General features: G+C 38.5%; 1 protein-coding gene across 1 annotated transcript in view; it reads right to left on the reverse strand.

Annotated features, from left to right (window-relative positions):
- The window catches only part of MCF2 (MCF.2 cell line derived transforming sequence), a gene marked incomplete at both ends in the record, with an annotated part of 65,434 nt that overhangs the window by 21,464 nt on the left and 29,521 nt on the right, over positions 1 to 14,449 (reverse strand). Inside the window, 8 exon segments of the mRNA XM_084259033.1 lie at positions 413 to 538; positions 1,259 to 1,351; positions 5,763 to 5,855; positions 7,729 to 7,798; positions 7,910 to 8,025; positions 8,715 to 8,781; positions 10,380 to 10,468; positions 12,739 to 12,776. Coding sequence (XP_084115159.1) covers positions 413 to 538; positions 1,259 to 1,351; positions 5,763 to 5,855; positions 7,729 to 7,798; positions 7,910 to 8,025; positions 8,715 to 8,781; positions 10,380 to 10,468; positions 12,739 to 12,776 — 692 coding nt within the window.

Raw genomic sequence — 14,449 nt, forward strand, 5'->3', positions numbered from 1 at the left:
TTCCTCGATCCTGATTGGTGAATGAGAGCTACCACTCCAAGTTTGCCCACTGGGTGGTGCTAACTCTAAAGAGTTGACCTTTTTCTTCCACATCTCTCCATGCACACAGGCAAGCAGCAAATCTGAAACAATGCATCTCCTTAGAAGACCTAAGCATTTCTTCAAGCATGAGCTGGAGCTGGGGGATAGGCTGCTGGGGACAAGGGGAATGTTGCAAATCCATTTGACTGTTGATCTGGAGCCAAGTCTCCACTTAGCATTATCAGTAATAATGCTGATGTATGGATCTCCATTTGTCTGCCTCTTACCTCTTACTTCTCTACCTCTTACTTCTCATTGGTTCCAAGAGAGGAAGAAAGAAACGTTAACATGCTTACCCCTAAAATTGCAACAATCTTTAAAATCTACTTACAATGTAGCCATTTATTGCAATCTGATGCATCGAGTCGTTAACTGACTTCAGTAAATCCAGCATTGTGTCAAGGGCCTCCTTTAATTGATCAAATCCTTCACAGTCCTTGCTATATTTTAATAGCTCCTGTAATTAGAAATCAGGGATTAAACTTAATATTAGACAGTTATTAATAGCTGGAGAAAATGAATACATTTTGGGTTAACATGCTTTCAAGGAGGAATGGCAAGATAATGTCACTTTTGAGTAATTTCTTTCGTATGCTATTTGTCACATTAATGCCATGTTTAATAACAATGTCAAAATTGGGGGAGAAAAGGAATAGGGATTAAACAGTATAAAGCAAAGGGTATTCAATGCTTTTGGAGCTGACGAACAATAGCCATTAGCACACGCTAATGATTAATTTTTAAAGCAATTACATATTTTTGGGTCCTCTACATATACTACTTTGTTTCACTTATGATGCAGGTACCCTAGAACATATGAAAATGTATTTCAAAGTAAGTGACGCTGTGTTTATACTTAACACATTTTAGCAAGCCTTCCCACTGCATGACCAATGTGCCATCTTAATTTTTCATTGAGAAGGCTCTCAGAAAATACAGTCTCAAGACTATGTGAAATATTGGTGTAGTTCTTAGCAATAGTAAATGTTCTGCAGTAAACACATACATGGATGGAATTTGCATGGGTAATTGAATAGCTAAGAAGACATCAGATATTCTCAGCTTCACATCTCTGCCTCTAGCACTTCCATTCACAGAGGCTACCTATCCTTCTTAATTGCTTTGCCACATCTGACCCTGAGAAGTCAAGAAAGAGACAAATGTTTTGTGTAATTACCTTCAACAGTAACTGATATTTAGTAATTCGTTGCACTGGTTTCAGTAAATAGGAATCCAGACCAAGCCTGTGTTGTAATTTCCTTTGACATTCCTGTTGTTAAAATATAATTATCAATACATTTAAATAAAGACATATACCTGTGAAAATGCCAAGTGCCCACTGATTAGACCCACTGCATGCATGTTTCTTACACCGTGAGGAAGATTTAGCACAAAAGTTGTTCCTACGTATGGTATGGTAATGATAAGAGGCAGTATAGCTGAAAAACTCCAGTAAACATTAATTCAAGGATTTGAGAGGTAGAAAACATCAACATTTCAGTGATAAGAAAGTTGTACATATAAATTCGCATTGAAAGCAGTGAGTGACCAGCTAGGGATGTGAGGAAAAAGTTCTCCAATATGTACAAGGAACTCATCAAAAGGCTCAGCTCTACAGGCCAAGGTCCAGAACAGAAACAGGCTGTGCTGAATATAAATCAGACTGGGTATGAGAAGTTTTTTTTTAACATCACAAAAAAATACAACCCTCGTCATCTGGTGCTATATTTCATCTGATTGTTGGCTCACTGCCACTATAAATATAAAGATCATGACTTTGGGTCCTGGGAACATTGTAGGGTCCATAATTAGGGCAAGATAGGGCTACTTAGGATGAAATATACATATAGGAAGGGTGGAATACAAACAGAGTGGGAGAGGATATACCTGTTTAAAATTCAGGACCATATGCTGGATATGGATAAAATATAACATGCAATCTAATTCAAATAATTAGATGGTAGACTGAAAGCAAAGATGGAGGACTGGATATGCATTTAACTCTCTTCATTCATGAAACCCAACTAAATTGATAGAGATGTAATTTTTTATAAAGCAAATACCAAAGTAACTAAGATAAAAAAGGAGAAAACATCCAAAGTTAGAAGTTGAAAATCAAACTGGTAAGTAGGAAACAACTGGGCACATTAAAAGAAAGTGAATCTCAAGCAGGCTGAGGGAAAAGGCAGAGGACAATTCAGTTTATGTACTAGAACACCTTCCACCTGCCCTCCATAGAGAGTCCAAAATTACAGATACCAAGTACCTCTGAAAGTGAGGGATGAGGGTGAAGTTCAAAAAAGAATGGTTGCTGAGGAAGCAGAACAATTATGACCCTCCTAGACTTCTGGTAGAAACATAAAATGCTGCAGCAACTTTGGCAAATAATCCAACAGTTCTTCAGAAAGTTAAATAGAGAACTGCCTGATGACCCAGAAATTTCATACCCAGGTACAGGGTCAAGAGGAATGAAAATAAATGTTCACAAAAAAAATTGCACACAAAAGGTGAAAACAACCCAATGTCCATCAACTGATGAACAAGTAAAAGCAAGTAAGTAAAATGTGGTCTATCTATCCAATAGAATATTACTTGGCCACAAAATAGAATCAAGAACTAATACATCCTATGGGTGGATCTCAAAAAATCATTATGTTAAGTGAAAGAAGTCAACATTAAAAGACCACACAGTTATAGTTCCATTTATATACAATGTCCAGAATATGCCAATCTATCTTTCCATATATATAAGGGATTAGAGGAAAATGTGGAGTGATGACTTAAAGTATGGGGTTTGGGGAGGAGTGATGAAAATATTCTTAAACTGATTGTGGTGATGAGTACACAATGTTGTGAATACAGTAAAATCATTTAATTGTACATTTTAAAAGGGTGAATTCTATGGTATTTTAATTATATCTCAATAAAGCTACTAGCCCGCAAAATTTAGTAAGCATAAATATATATATATTTTTTTAAAAGGCGGGGGGAGTGATGTCTCTCAGCTATACCACCATTTGAAACTGGGTGGAAGTCTCCCATCTCCATAACAAGAGAATGGCTCCTTATCTGAAAAAAGTTAATGTAGAAGGCCTTTGGACTAGGCCCAGAGGAGGGTAGAGAACCATTAGAAACAAAGAGACTACTTGAATATTTACAAACCAGATTAGAGTGTACACTTGCCCCCTACATGCTACCAGAATACTGGCAGCCAAATTTTTACTCACCAGCTTGCAGATTGGGGAATCTGACCAGCCTGAAAGAGCGGACCTAAATATACAGGTATTGGGGATCCCCCTCCACAAGGAAACAGCTTGAGACAAATCACCTCACAATGAAGACCATGGTCAGTAAACCCATATATGCTCAGGAAAATTCTGAGAGTTTGTTAGTGCTGACTCCTAATGTAAGTGGACAAACAAGTATCACCAGACATTTGAGAAAAGTATTATGAGTGACAGTAACAAAGTGAACAAAAAGAAAAAAAAAACTATCTGAACTATGGAGGAAGAGAAAACTTTTTTTAAAATCAAAATCTATTGCTATTATCCTTCATAGAGATAAATGAAGGTATTGAATTCATGAAAGAAAGACAAGTATCCATTGAAAGGAGGAGTGAGAGAAAAGTAGAGGCTCTTCAAAATTAAAAACTTAATGGCAGAAACAGAATCCTCCACAGAAAGATACAATAGAAGACAAATTCCAGAAAATCAAGCAACAGATACTGAAAACACAGAAAGAAAAGATAATTTGAGGGCTGATCCAGGATATCTAATATCTGTACAATAGAAGTTCCAGAAGGAAAGAATGGAGAAACTTGTATGGAGAAAATCTGAGACAAAATCCAGCTAAATTTGGACAAGAGGTTCCAGATTCAAAGGGTCTCCACAAGACCTGCATGATAGGATGAGAACAGGGCTGGCACTCTGGTGCACCACTGTGAAACTTCATAACCCTGAGCCCAAAAGAAGTTCCCATAAAATTTCAGAGAGAGGACAAAGATTAGGCCATGTGCAAAGAAACAAAATGACATCTGATTTCTCAACAGCAACATGGAAGCGAGAAGATAATGAAGCAAATTGCTTCAAAATTCTGAGGAAAATTATTTCTTCATAGAATTCTATACCCAGCCAAGCTAGCTATCAAATAATAGAGCAGATTAAAAACATTTGCAGGGCCTCCCCGGTGGCGCAGCAGTTGAGTGCTGGATTGCGAAGCTGCCCGCAGCCTCTGCAGCGCCAGTTCGATCCCCAGCCGCCGGGTGAGGGTTCCACATGGCGCACAGACCTCTCCTACCGCCTGCTGCTCCCCTCAGCAGTGTACTTCGTTGGTCAGCCTTGTTCTGTTCCCTGCTCTGGTGAAATCTCTCACCCTCCCACACTTCTGACTGTACCCAGTGCTTGTATAAATAAATAAATAAATCTTTAAGAAAAATAAAAAATAAAGACATTTGCAGAAATGCAAGCTCTCAAAGTCTTTTCCCAACCAGACACATTCTCAATAAAACAATTGCAGGATGTGTTCCACCAAGCGAGTAAAACAATGCAGAGAAAGATGTAACACTTAGGCAACTGGATGAACCTATACAACAGAGGTGAACAGAACCCTACAAGTGATACTCATCAAGATTCCGAGATGAGGGCCTCTCTAGTGGTGCAGGTGGTTGAGCGCTGCACCGTGAAGCTGTCTGCAGCCTCTGCAGTGTGGGTTTGATCCCAGCCAGTCAGGGAGATTCCCACATGGTGCAGCAGACCTATCCTGTCTCACCTGCTGCTCCCCTTAGCAGTGTATTTCATCAGTCTGCCTGTTCTGTTCCCCACTCTTTCTGGTGAACCCTCTCACCCTCCTGTACACCTGGCCTGTACCCCAGCTCTTGTATAAATAAATAAATCTTAAAAAAATAAAACACAAAACAATATAAAACATAAATTTAAAAAAAGAAAAAGATTCCAAGAAGAGAGCTGTGCATGCAATAGGTTTAATGAGTCTGGATTAGCAGGTCACAAACTTCAAGATTTACTCAAGAAGATATTCACAGAAAGTATGTGTTACAATATTCTGAGAAGAGATTTATAGAACTCACAACTGGGAGAGTTTGGGGAGAATAGGGATAAGTACCTAGAAAATTAAGTGAATAAGACAAAAGGCAATTGCAAGAAAAACAAATGGGAAGGAAAAGCAACCAACTTATACCACATGATTATATCAATGAATCATCTGAGCATAGAAGTTACATAGTGTTAATAATTTAACACTGTATACCAACCTAACTGAAGTTGTAATATACCATCAAAGATTTGGATGGGAAAGAAGTGTGTGTGTGTGTGTGTGCGTGTGTGAGTATGTGGGGCATGTTGTTAGGATGGGAAAAGATATAGAGAGCTAAAATCTCATTGTCCATTGTATGAAATAACAAAAAACATGGCTATTTGGAGAAATGGAGGTAAACATTAAAAGCAGATAAAAGAGTTGAAAGTGGTTTCCTCTGGGGAGCAGCATTTATGAGTTTGTATTCATGTATATATATATGTGTCTGTGTTTGTTTGGGGGATGTCAAATTGTTCTTTAACTTCTGTTTATCCATCCATCTAACTTACTTACAATAGAAAGTGAATTTATAAATAATAAATATCCCCATATTTCCCAGGAAAATTTATCCAACATATGATCAATTACCATACCCGGAAAAAGCTGCATTCTGAGTACTTCTTCCAAATTACTTCTGATCTGGGTTTATTCTGACAATATTTTGCATACATCTGAAAATCATCTTTCTGTGATAAAAAGCAAATTCAAACATATTACCAATTTGTGAACATGTACTTTTCTTATCAAGAAAAGCTGAGCAAAGTGAGTGTGCCCAAGCATTGCAGGGAACGTGACTTAAGGGGTCTGTTTGCTGCATGGCAGCTGGTTGTGAATCCTCTTTGAATGTCAAGAACAGTATACCCAAGAGATAGCATGGAGAGACACATAACTATCCAAGTGATCTCATAATTTTCACTCATCAACTTGAAGAGTTAGAGGGAAGAAAGCCTTCTCTCTGAACTATAAAAACAAATTAATCTCGTTGTAACTATGAACTAATGGGCTACCTCCAAATATACTCCTCTATGCTATTAGTCTCCCAGTTCTCTAGTGAATGAAATAGTAACTGACTTCCAAGATCCTTCTTTCATCGCTGGGACATCATCATTGTCCCCACCAGCCATCTGTCCATGGTATTCTCTCTCATCTTTCTTTGGCCTAAGGAGCTACCTGGTCCTTAGTCTTTAACGTTTATCTCCTGACTCACCCCTTCTATAGTCATCATTTGCACCTCCACTCTATGTAAGATGTCCCTCTTGTTGGCTCCCTGTGGCAGCCTCTGTATATCTCTAATAGAGCACAACTCACATTGTACAATGATTTTCGATTGAATAGTCTTGGGTTTGGAATCCACATTGCCTAGTGCAGTACTGGCTTGGCACACAGTAGGTGTTCAGCAGATGGCTACTAAATAGAGAAATACATCCATATACATTTATTAAACCACTACCAGTTACCTTATAAGCAACATATAGGATCTGGGCCATGGCTCCTCAAAGTAAGGATATTGTGGAGAAAGATAATGACAAACAGTTCTTTTTTGACCATATTATCTACTTACTCCCTTAAAATTTTCTAGGATAAGATATCTATTTGAGGGCCTCCCTGGTGGCACAGGGGTTAAAGTCTCAACACTATCAAGCTACCGCCAGCCACGGCAGCATGAGTTCGATCCCGGGCCAGGTAGCTGACCCACAAGGCGCAGCAGACCTCTCCTGTCTTGCCCGCTGCTCCCCTCAGCAGTGTATTTCAGTAGATCTGCTTGTTCTGCTCCCCACTTTGCCTCTGGTGAATCTACAACCCCCCCAACCCAGGCCTACACCCCAGTTCTTATATGCATAAATAAATAAATCTTTTTTAAAAAGTTATCTATTTGAAAGCTTTCAAGAACCACCTCTATCAAATTGACTCTCAAATCAAAAGTGAACTGGTCTTTCAGGAAGAGGACAAGCTAGATAAGCACAGAACTTCTGAGACAAAACTCTAAGAGAGGAGAGTAGAATTACAAAACCTGGAAAGTCAACTGGCCTGACCACAACATTTGGACATGAAAAAATGAGCCCCTGATTATCTCATAGAAGAAAAAGGACAGACAGCTCTCTGTTTGCCAGGTTACTAAAATAGATGTCTCGGTGTCTGAAAGCCAGGCTCTAAGACTTTCCATGTGGAAGCATGGAATACCAAGACATCTCTTTGGCTAAAAATTAGCCAAGCCAAGAATGGTTATGCTAAGATGACCCCAACTCTCAGATTTTCATAGTCAGGATGCTCCCTGGACTCCTGGGGATTGCCCAGGTGTCAGTGGGCACCAGCTGAGCCACTGAAGCATTTGCTCTCTCAGACACAGTGGCCCTCAGCATTGCTGCATACCCCACTGAACCAGGCTCTGAGCAAACCTTGCCTTAGCATTAAATAATTTCTGGAGTGATGTGTCTCCTCCCAAAACATAAAACCATTAAAAAAAAAAAACCTACCTTGTCTCTAAATGTTTTCTTATAAAAATGAGCTGCTATTTTGGTAGACCATATTTATATATTTTCAAATAACAATTTAACAAACCCTTTGCAGAAAGCAAGGTCCCACTTTTTCTGGAGCCTCAATGCAACTTTCCAGACTGTTCATGAAAATGCTGTGAAAAAATTGGAGAAAGAAATATCATTTTATATGCAATCGAATAAATTGGTCAATAATCCTTTAGAGAATACCATGAAAAAGAAAATCCAATTCAGCATTTGCGTACTTGTTATGGAATTCATAGATCTCTGCCATATTTCCAAAGAGAATATCCTTTTTATTTCTCAGGAGAGGTGGCATAAGATCAAACATCTCTGGATTGTCCATCTCCGTTCTGTAGCCCTATCCAAAATAAATATTTTTAAAAACATTAAAAAAAAAAAAAAGCCAAAACAGGCACATTAACATCTGATTGGGTCATCAAAGGTACAGCAGAATGTACAGTGGTGAAGTCATTGGTAATTTGACATTCAAGTCTTCCACTTCCTAAAGCAGTTATCCATTGCATTACTTTTTTTTCTTTTTTTAAGAAATAAGAACCACAAAGTTTTATACTCTATGACAGCTCTTTGGCCTTCAGGGTAGCTTACAGTGTAGGCAACAAAAGAGAAACCAAGCTGGGGAAATTATATTATAGGTCATTAACTTCTTCTTAAACTGGCAATGTTTAAGTTTTTCAGACCAAATTATTATGATATTTGTATCAAATGAAGGGTTTCCTTTCATTTTTAGTTTTTTTCATCACAATCTCCAAATAACACTCTGGCAATAATTATCACAATCTGCTGTATTTGCTAAGGGAACAGCTAAGTCTTTGGTAATAAATTCTGAATCAACAACTATGGCTGGGGAGGGAGAACCTGAATATGCACATTTAAGCAACTTGCCTTCTCAAACAATAGGAGAGATATCCCGCTGTGAAGGGACAAAGGAGGAAGGAATAGAGAGAGGGACTTTGCCAAACACTTCCTAATGAATGTGGCAGGGGGTGCTTCAGGGCAAGCTGGGAAAATACAATTTGAGCCACCTACCAACAAAACAGTAAACAGCTCCCGAACATAAACCCTCTCTGTCTGTACCAGCTCATTGAGGACGTGGCTGAAATGAAAATACCGTATTTATCAGGTTATTGTGGTGGTTAGAATGATATTGCAATATTTCAACTGTTTTCATTATAAATTATCTAAGGTGAAATTGTTCATGCATAGGAACTACCAATAATTTCAGTGCTTTAGTCAATAACAAAGTAATTCTAGATTCTAGAGTAAATACCACTCACCACTCTTTGAAGTATATTTAAAAGAAAGGGGTGGGAGACTCAATAGTTATTTTTAAATTTAAGAACAAAAACTACAATTTTATTTCTAACTCACTAAACTTAAGATCAATTTACTAAAAAAAGTCACAAAATTTATTCCTGAAAATCTGGGGAACTTTATGGACAGCACAGTCTGAGCTATAGTTCCCTCTAAAAAATGTTATCAACATTTTAGTCACAATTTTTCCCTCTGCCAGTAATTTTCTGGATTTATCATATTGGTTTTCCCAATTCTAGATCATAATTAAGTTTCTGTACTAATTTTTTATTGTCTTTTTAAAATAAAATACATTTTCCTTCTAATGATTTCCTATTCATATCATATCATACTTAAAATTCAATTCCTTACTCCCCAGTATAAGTGTTAGGGGGAAAAGGCTGTCCTAAAGCTAATTCCATACAGGCTTTGTGGACTCCACCCCCACCCCAGGCCAAAGCCAAAGACACTGGGAACTCCAAATCCCATCACCACCTAAGGGAAGGGGGCTGGGACCTGAGGGTGGGGTGAAGCAGCCAGGTAGGTAGAAAGCCAGACACGTGGGCTTTGGGGGGGACCCCCATTTTGACTCTCCACCAGCTCGCAGCACCCAGCCAGCTCGGAGAGTGCTTTTTGGGTTTCCAGGTCGGTGGATCGGGTAGGACGCATTAAAGACTTTATCTCCCTATTTTCTCCCTGAGTTGTACATTTTCCTTATTTCCTTTCCCTTGTAGATAAACCTTTCATGAACCTTTTGTGTGTGCCTATAGTGGAGTATTCGTAAGTCCCTTGTAAGCACGCGGGTGAGGACCCACAGCCAGGCAACCCGTTCAATATCGGGGCTGCCCTATAACATAAGCAACCCATTCAACTTCTACCTTTGGCCTCTTTATTTTTTTCCATCTTTAAGTAATAACATTTAACAAGTTTTGCCTATCTATGTATATATGCATGTATATAAATTCAATATATTTGAATTTGAGTTAAAATTCAAACTTGCTCCAAAGACTGTTTCCTAACAACTCAGTGATATAAAATGTAAATGGCAAATATTTGTATGTCTAGAGCATTAACACACTATTACGAAAGTGGACAAAACAATGAGCATTGTTAGCATCTATAAATAAAATTGCATATCTAATCATGTCTTGCAGTTTTTGAAATACTGTCCTATTCAATCTCTACCTTTTTACAGTAGAAGAGACTAAGATTTTGACAAAGTCCAGCTCATTTTCCTGGCAGTGCATAAACAGAGCACATGTGGCCAGGCCTAAATCCAAGGCTTGTGACACCTCATCTAGTGCACTTATCACACCCAACGGATCCCCGTTCTTTTCTGAGCACATTGGCCTTGAACAATGAATCAGAATACATGAGTGTATATTAATAAATAAAAGATACTTCTTTAAAACATCCAAGTTATTGTCATTGTTCAAACTGGAAGTTTGACCAGAATTTCTCTTCTCCCGACAATCATGCACCACTTCAATCTGAAATTAGGAAAATAAAAGTTAAATTAGCATCTATGTAGGTCTAGTTCTTCAAGGAAATCTAACTCAAGTCAAGTTTTTCTAGGTCCTAGCCATGTAGATAAACTAAAATCATTGTTTTTTCAGAAACAACTTCCTGCATATACTAGTAAAAAATGATTTGAGATGCCCAAGAGGACAGACTTAGGATACCATGATACCATCAGAATTTACTTTCTACAGTATGTAAGGTTCCAAGTACTTGGCATTTGGGGGCAAATTTGCAGAAAGTTAACTTTCCTGATAACTAATTTAATTTATTCATTGAAGAACCAAAATGGTTTCTTAATGATGTGGATAGCAACCTTTCTAGGAAATACTACAGGAATCTTTGAATTCTTTAACTGGGGACACAACAGTGACCTTTCTCCTAATGACTCTGTGGCATCATGGCAAACATGAATGATGTCAGCATATCTAATGATACATGCCATGGCTAGTAAGACACACAGAACAACCTATTTCTTCTTGGAATGGCTGTCACCTGTTCATCTGTGTCTGCTGTCTGCCCCATGGCAGTTGTTGCTACAAGAGACCTCCCTGATTTCAAACTGCTGGCTTTTTCTGTTGACTTTACAGGACTCAGGTTGGCCTACCAGACAACTGCATGTGTGTTGGGATGGATATTTTCTCCTCTGAAGCAACGGAAGTATATCCCAGGGGTTCTGGCTGTACTTGGACAGTCCAGCTTGCAAAAACCCAACCTTCCAAATAAAAGTAGCATTACTTTGTGTCAACTAGAAACCAAACTGTAAGACCTAACAACCAGGAAGAAAGGACTTCCACAAAATATGACCTACATATTACAAATCCATGCAGGAAGGAACATTGATTAATTTTGTCTTATATATGGCAGGCATAGTATTAGGTGCTTGCAATTTATCTAATCATCACAGCAATTTTGCAAGCTATGGCATACTTATCCCCATTTTTATGAATGGGAAAACTGAGGCTCAGAGTTTTAGCAATAGGGTCAAGGTCACATATCTAATAGGTGATAAAACATTCAAGGCCAAGTTCTTCCATCATTATAGTGCTCGCTCTTTAAGAACAGGCTTTCATTTATTATGCCTGCTGAATGTATCAACTGTTACTATCATGTGAAAACTGAAAATATTGCATCCTCCTATACTTATCAGATAGATAGAGCCCCTATATTCCTAATAGGTTTCTGAAGCATAAGTTTGGAAAGTTTTGAAAATAAATTTATACTTTCAAATATCTAAGGGCTGTGCAAATTGACTTGCATTGGAAGAATATGTGCAATTTGGAATCGAGTTCACCAGCTAGAAATATCAGCAAGAAAAATGTATGGCAATAAGCTCCTATTTTTCCCTTGATGATATGCAAATAAATAAACCCACAGAGGGATGTTAAGGTATCAGGAGTTGAAACCAGAACTGTAAAACATGTAAAACTATAGCAGTACCATTCCGCCTGCTTCCCTCTTCAAACCAGGGCTTCTAGCTGTACTAAATGGTAACCAGGCAAGGTATGTCACCACTGGCCATTCAGTCTGCAAATAACTAACAAATACTCAGAAAACTACCAGGTGCTATGCATCAGTCAAAGTACTTCACAAACATTAAATCACTTTATCTTTACACTAACTCCATGGTGATGGTGTTCTATCATTATTCCATTTTATAGATAAGGAAACTGACTTCAGAGAATTTACCCATCATCAGTTCCCCAACATTAATCGTGCTGAGATCAAAGGCCAGACAGGTAATTCAGTAATACAACCTGTCACACCATGCTCTCCTCTCCTTCAGTGAGGATGAGGTTACCTGACAAGGAATTTTCTATCAGGAAACTATTTGATGGCTTTTGAGCCCAAAGTGTGGTCCATTAGAAGCTTTTGTTCATGCTTCATATCTGTGGGACTGGAATCACTTAGGAAAGAAACTGCCTTTTGTAGAAAGGTTCAACACTTATTTAGGTTCATTGAGGTGGGGGCAGGGGAAAGAGAAGCTGGAACTTCTGAGATGTTCTACAGAAATTATTCTGAACATGGGCCAGGACTTTGGAAACTGCTCATACATCTGGGGCTCTGCCAGCACTGCAATTAGATACAGTGTGGCCGCAGCTTTTCTTTTAGGTTAAATAGGCTTTCAAACACACAATATTGCTTTAGTGAATTTAAAATATGATTTAAGTCCCCCCCCTACACACACCGATTTAGCAACTACAGCAATAATGTCAATTTTGAATTAATTAATGATATTTACTTTTAGGTTGCTCTGGTTTTGTCGCCAACTCTTCTTGCCTGGTAGAGAAATGTGAAAGAATTTCAAGCCAGAATTAAAATCAATGTGTTTTACAGAAATACATGCATGTTTATTAAGTAGTTAGAGATTAATATTCCACTGTGTTTACATTAGTATTTTTAAATTCCATTATAAAAGCAGTTGATTGGTTAGACTTCCCTGCATGATTTCAGCTTCAGACTGAGCATAATTTTGCTAAGTAACCACACATTCATTCTCTCACTCATCAAACGTTCCCTTGATTGCAGAGGGAGTGCAAAGCTAGGTGTTAGTACTCAACAATTATTTGCAGATTTAGTGTTCATTCTAACACAGAAGCATTTAATCATATTATAGCAAATTGATTAATTGGATCAAAAAATTTCAAAAAAAAAGATCTAAATATAACAACGGTAGCATCTAACATTTATTCAGCAATTACTACTTGCAGAGGACTGCTGTAAGCCCTACTCATGCATTTTTGTTTTCAATCCTCAAATCAACCCTACGAGATAGGTATTACTTCTATCCCCATTTTATCCAAAAGTAACTAAGGTCGATATCTTATCCAAGAAGCAGAAGCTGTATTCAAATCCGTAGCGTCTATCCTCAGAACATGTTTGTAACCGCTGTATAAAACCACATTTCTGAAGCACGTTAAAATGCTAAAACGAAACAAAACAAAAACAACTTCATCAAAATTCCAAGCGCTTATCTTTATTTTCTAAAAATGTTCAGTTTACCAAGTGTGAGACCCTAGGTTAGTAACCAAGGAATCCAGATGTCCCTACAAAACCCGGTCACAGTCCTGTCCAGAAGACTAGGTCCTCTGAAATCCAAATTCTCAGGGTTGCTGAAAGCGCCGCATGGGTCTGTTCTGGCCACGAAGGACAGAAAGTAAGTTCTTGCCAAGGACTCGCGCTGACCACATCCGGCAAGGCGATGCCCTTACAGTCTCTGGAGCTTAGACTTCACTTTCACTGCATATTTCATCTATAAATTTTATGTTTCTATAATTACACATCAATATAGAAATATAAATTAGATATAGTAATTACCATATTAAATCAATTTCCCAATAAATACAGAAGTCTGCTCCTTTCAAGAAGCCTGATAAAGATCTGAACTTATTTATAAAGGTAACTTTGGACTTACTGCAGAGCTTTACTAGCTAATTATTTGCAAAACCACTAAGAGATGAAAAAGAAATAAATATACAAGATATTGGGGAATGTCTTTTTCTGAAAAGGGACACAGATGCATTCATTTGACGATGTAAATGTCTGGATACATATTGAGCACCTGTACTAGGCGCCAAGGTGTGTGTGCAGCAGGGAATCCAGGGTGCAACCACATAATCCCTGTGCCCTTAGCTTACACCCAAGACAGAAAACTGGTCATTGCACTGGAAGCTGAAATGCAAAGATGAGGCCTCTTGCCACACAGCAGGAACACCCAACTGAACCGGCTGTGGGGGAGAGGAGGCAAGAAGGAAAGCTTACCTGAAGGAAGTGGCCTAGAAATGGGAACTCTAATGGAGGAGGAGGAGTTATGTGAGGGAAAGGAAGAAAAAGTGTTCCAGAGAGAGAGGAGGGCGTGTGACATCCAGAAGAAGGCAAAAGGTAAGACCCCTAGGGGCATCTGAGAAGGAGCTTGGAGAGGCTGGGAGACTGGCGCAGTTGTCAAGGCAACA

Source organism: Talpa europaea (genome assembly GCF_964194135.1).
Source record: "Talpa europaea genome assembly, chromosome: X".
NCBI lineage: Eukaryota > Metazoa > Chordata > Mammalia > Eulipotyphla > Talpidae > Talpa > Talpa europaea.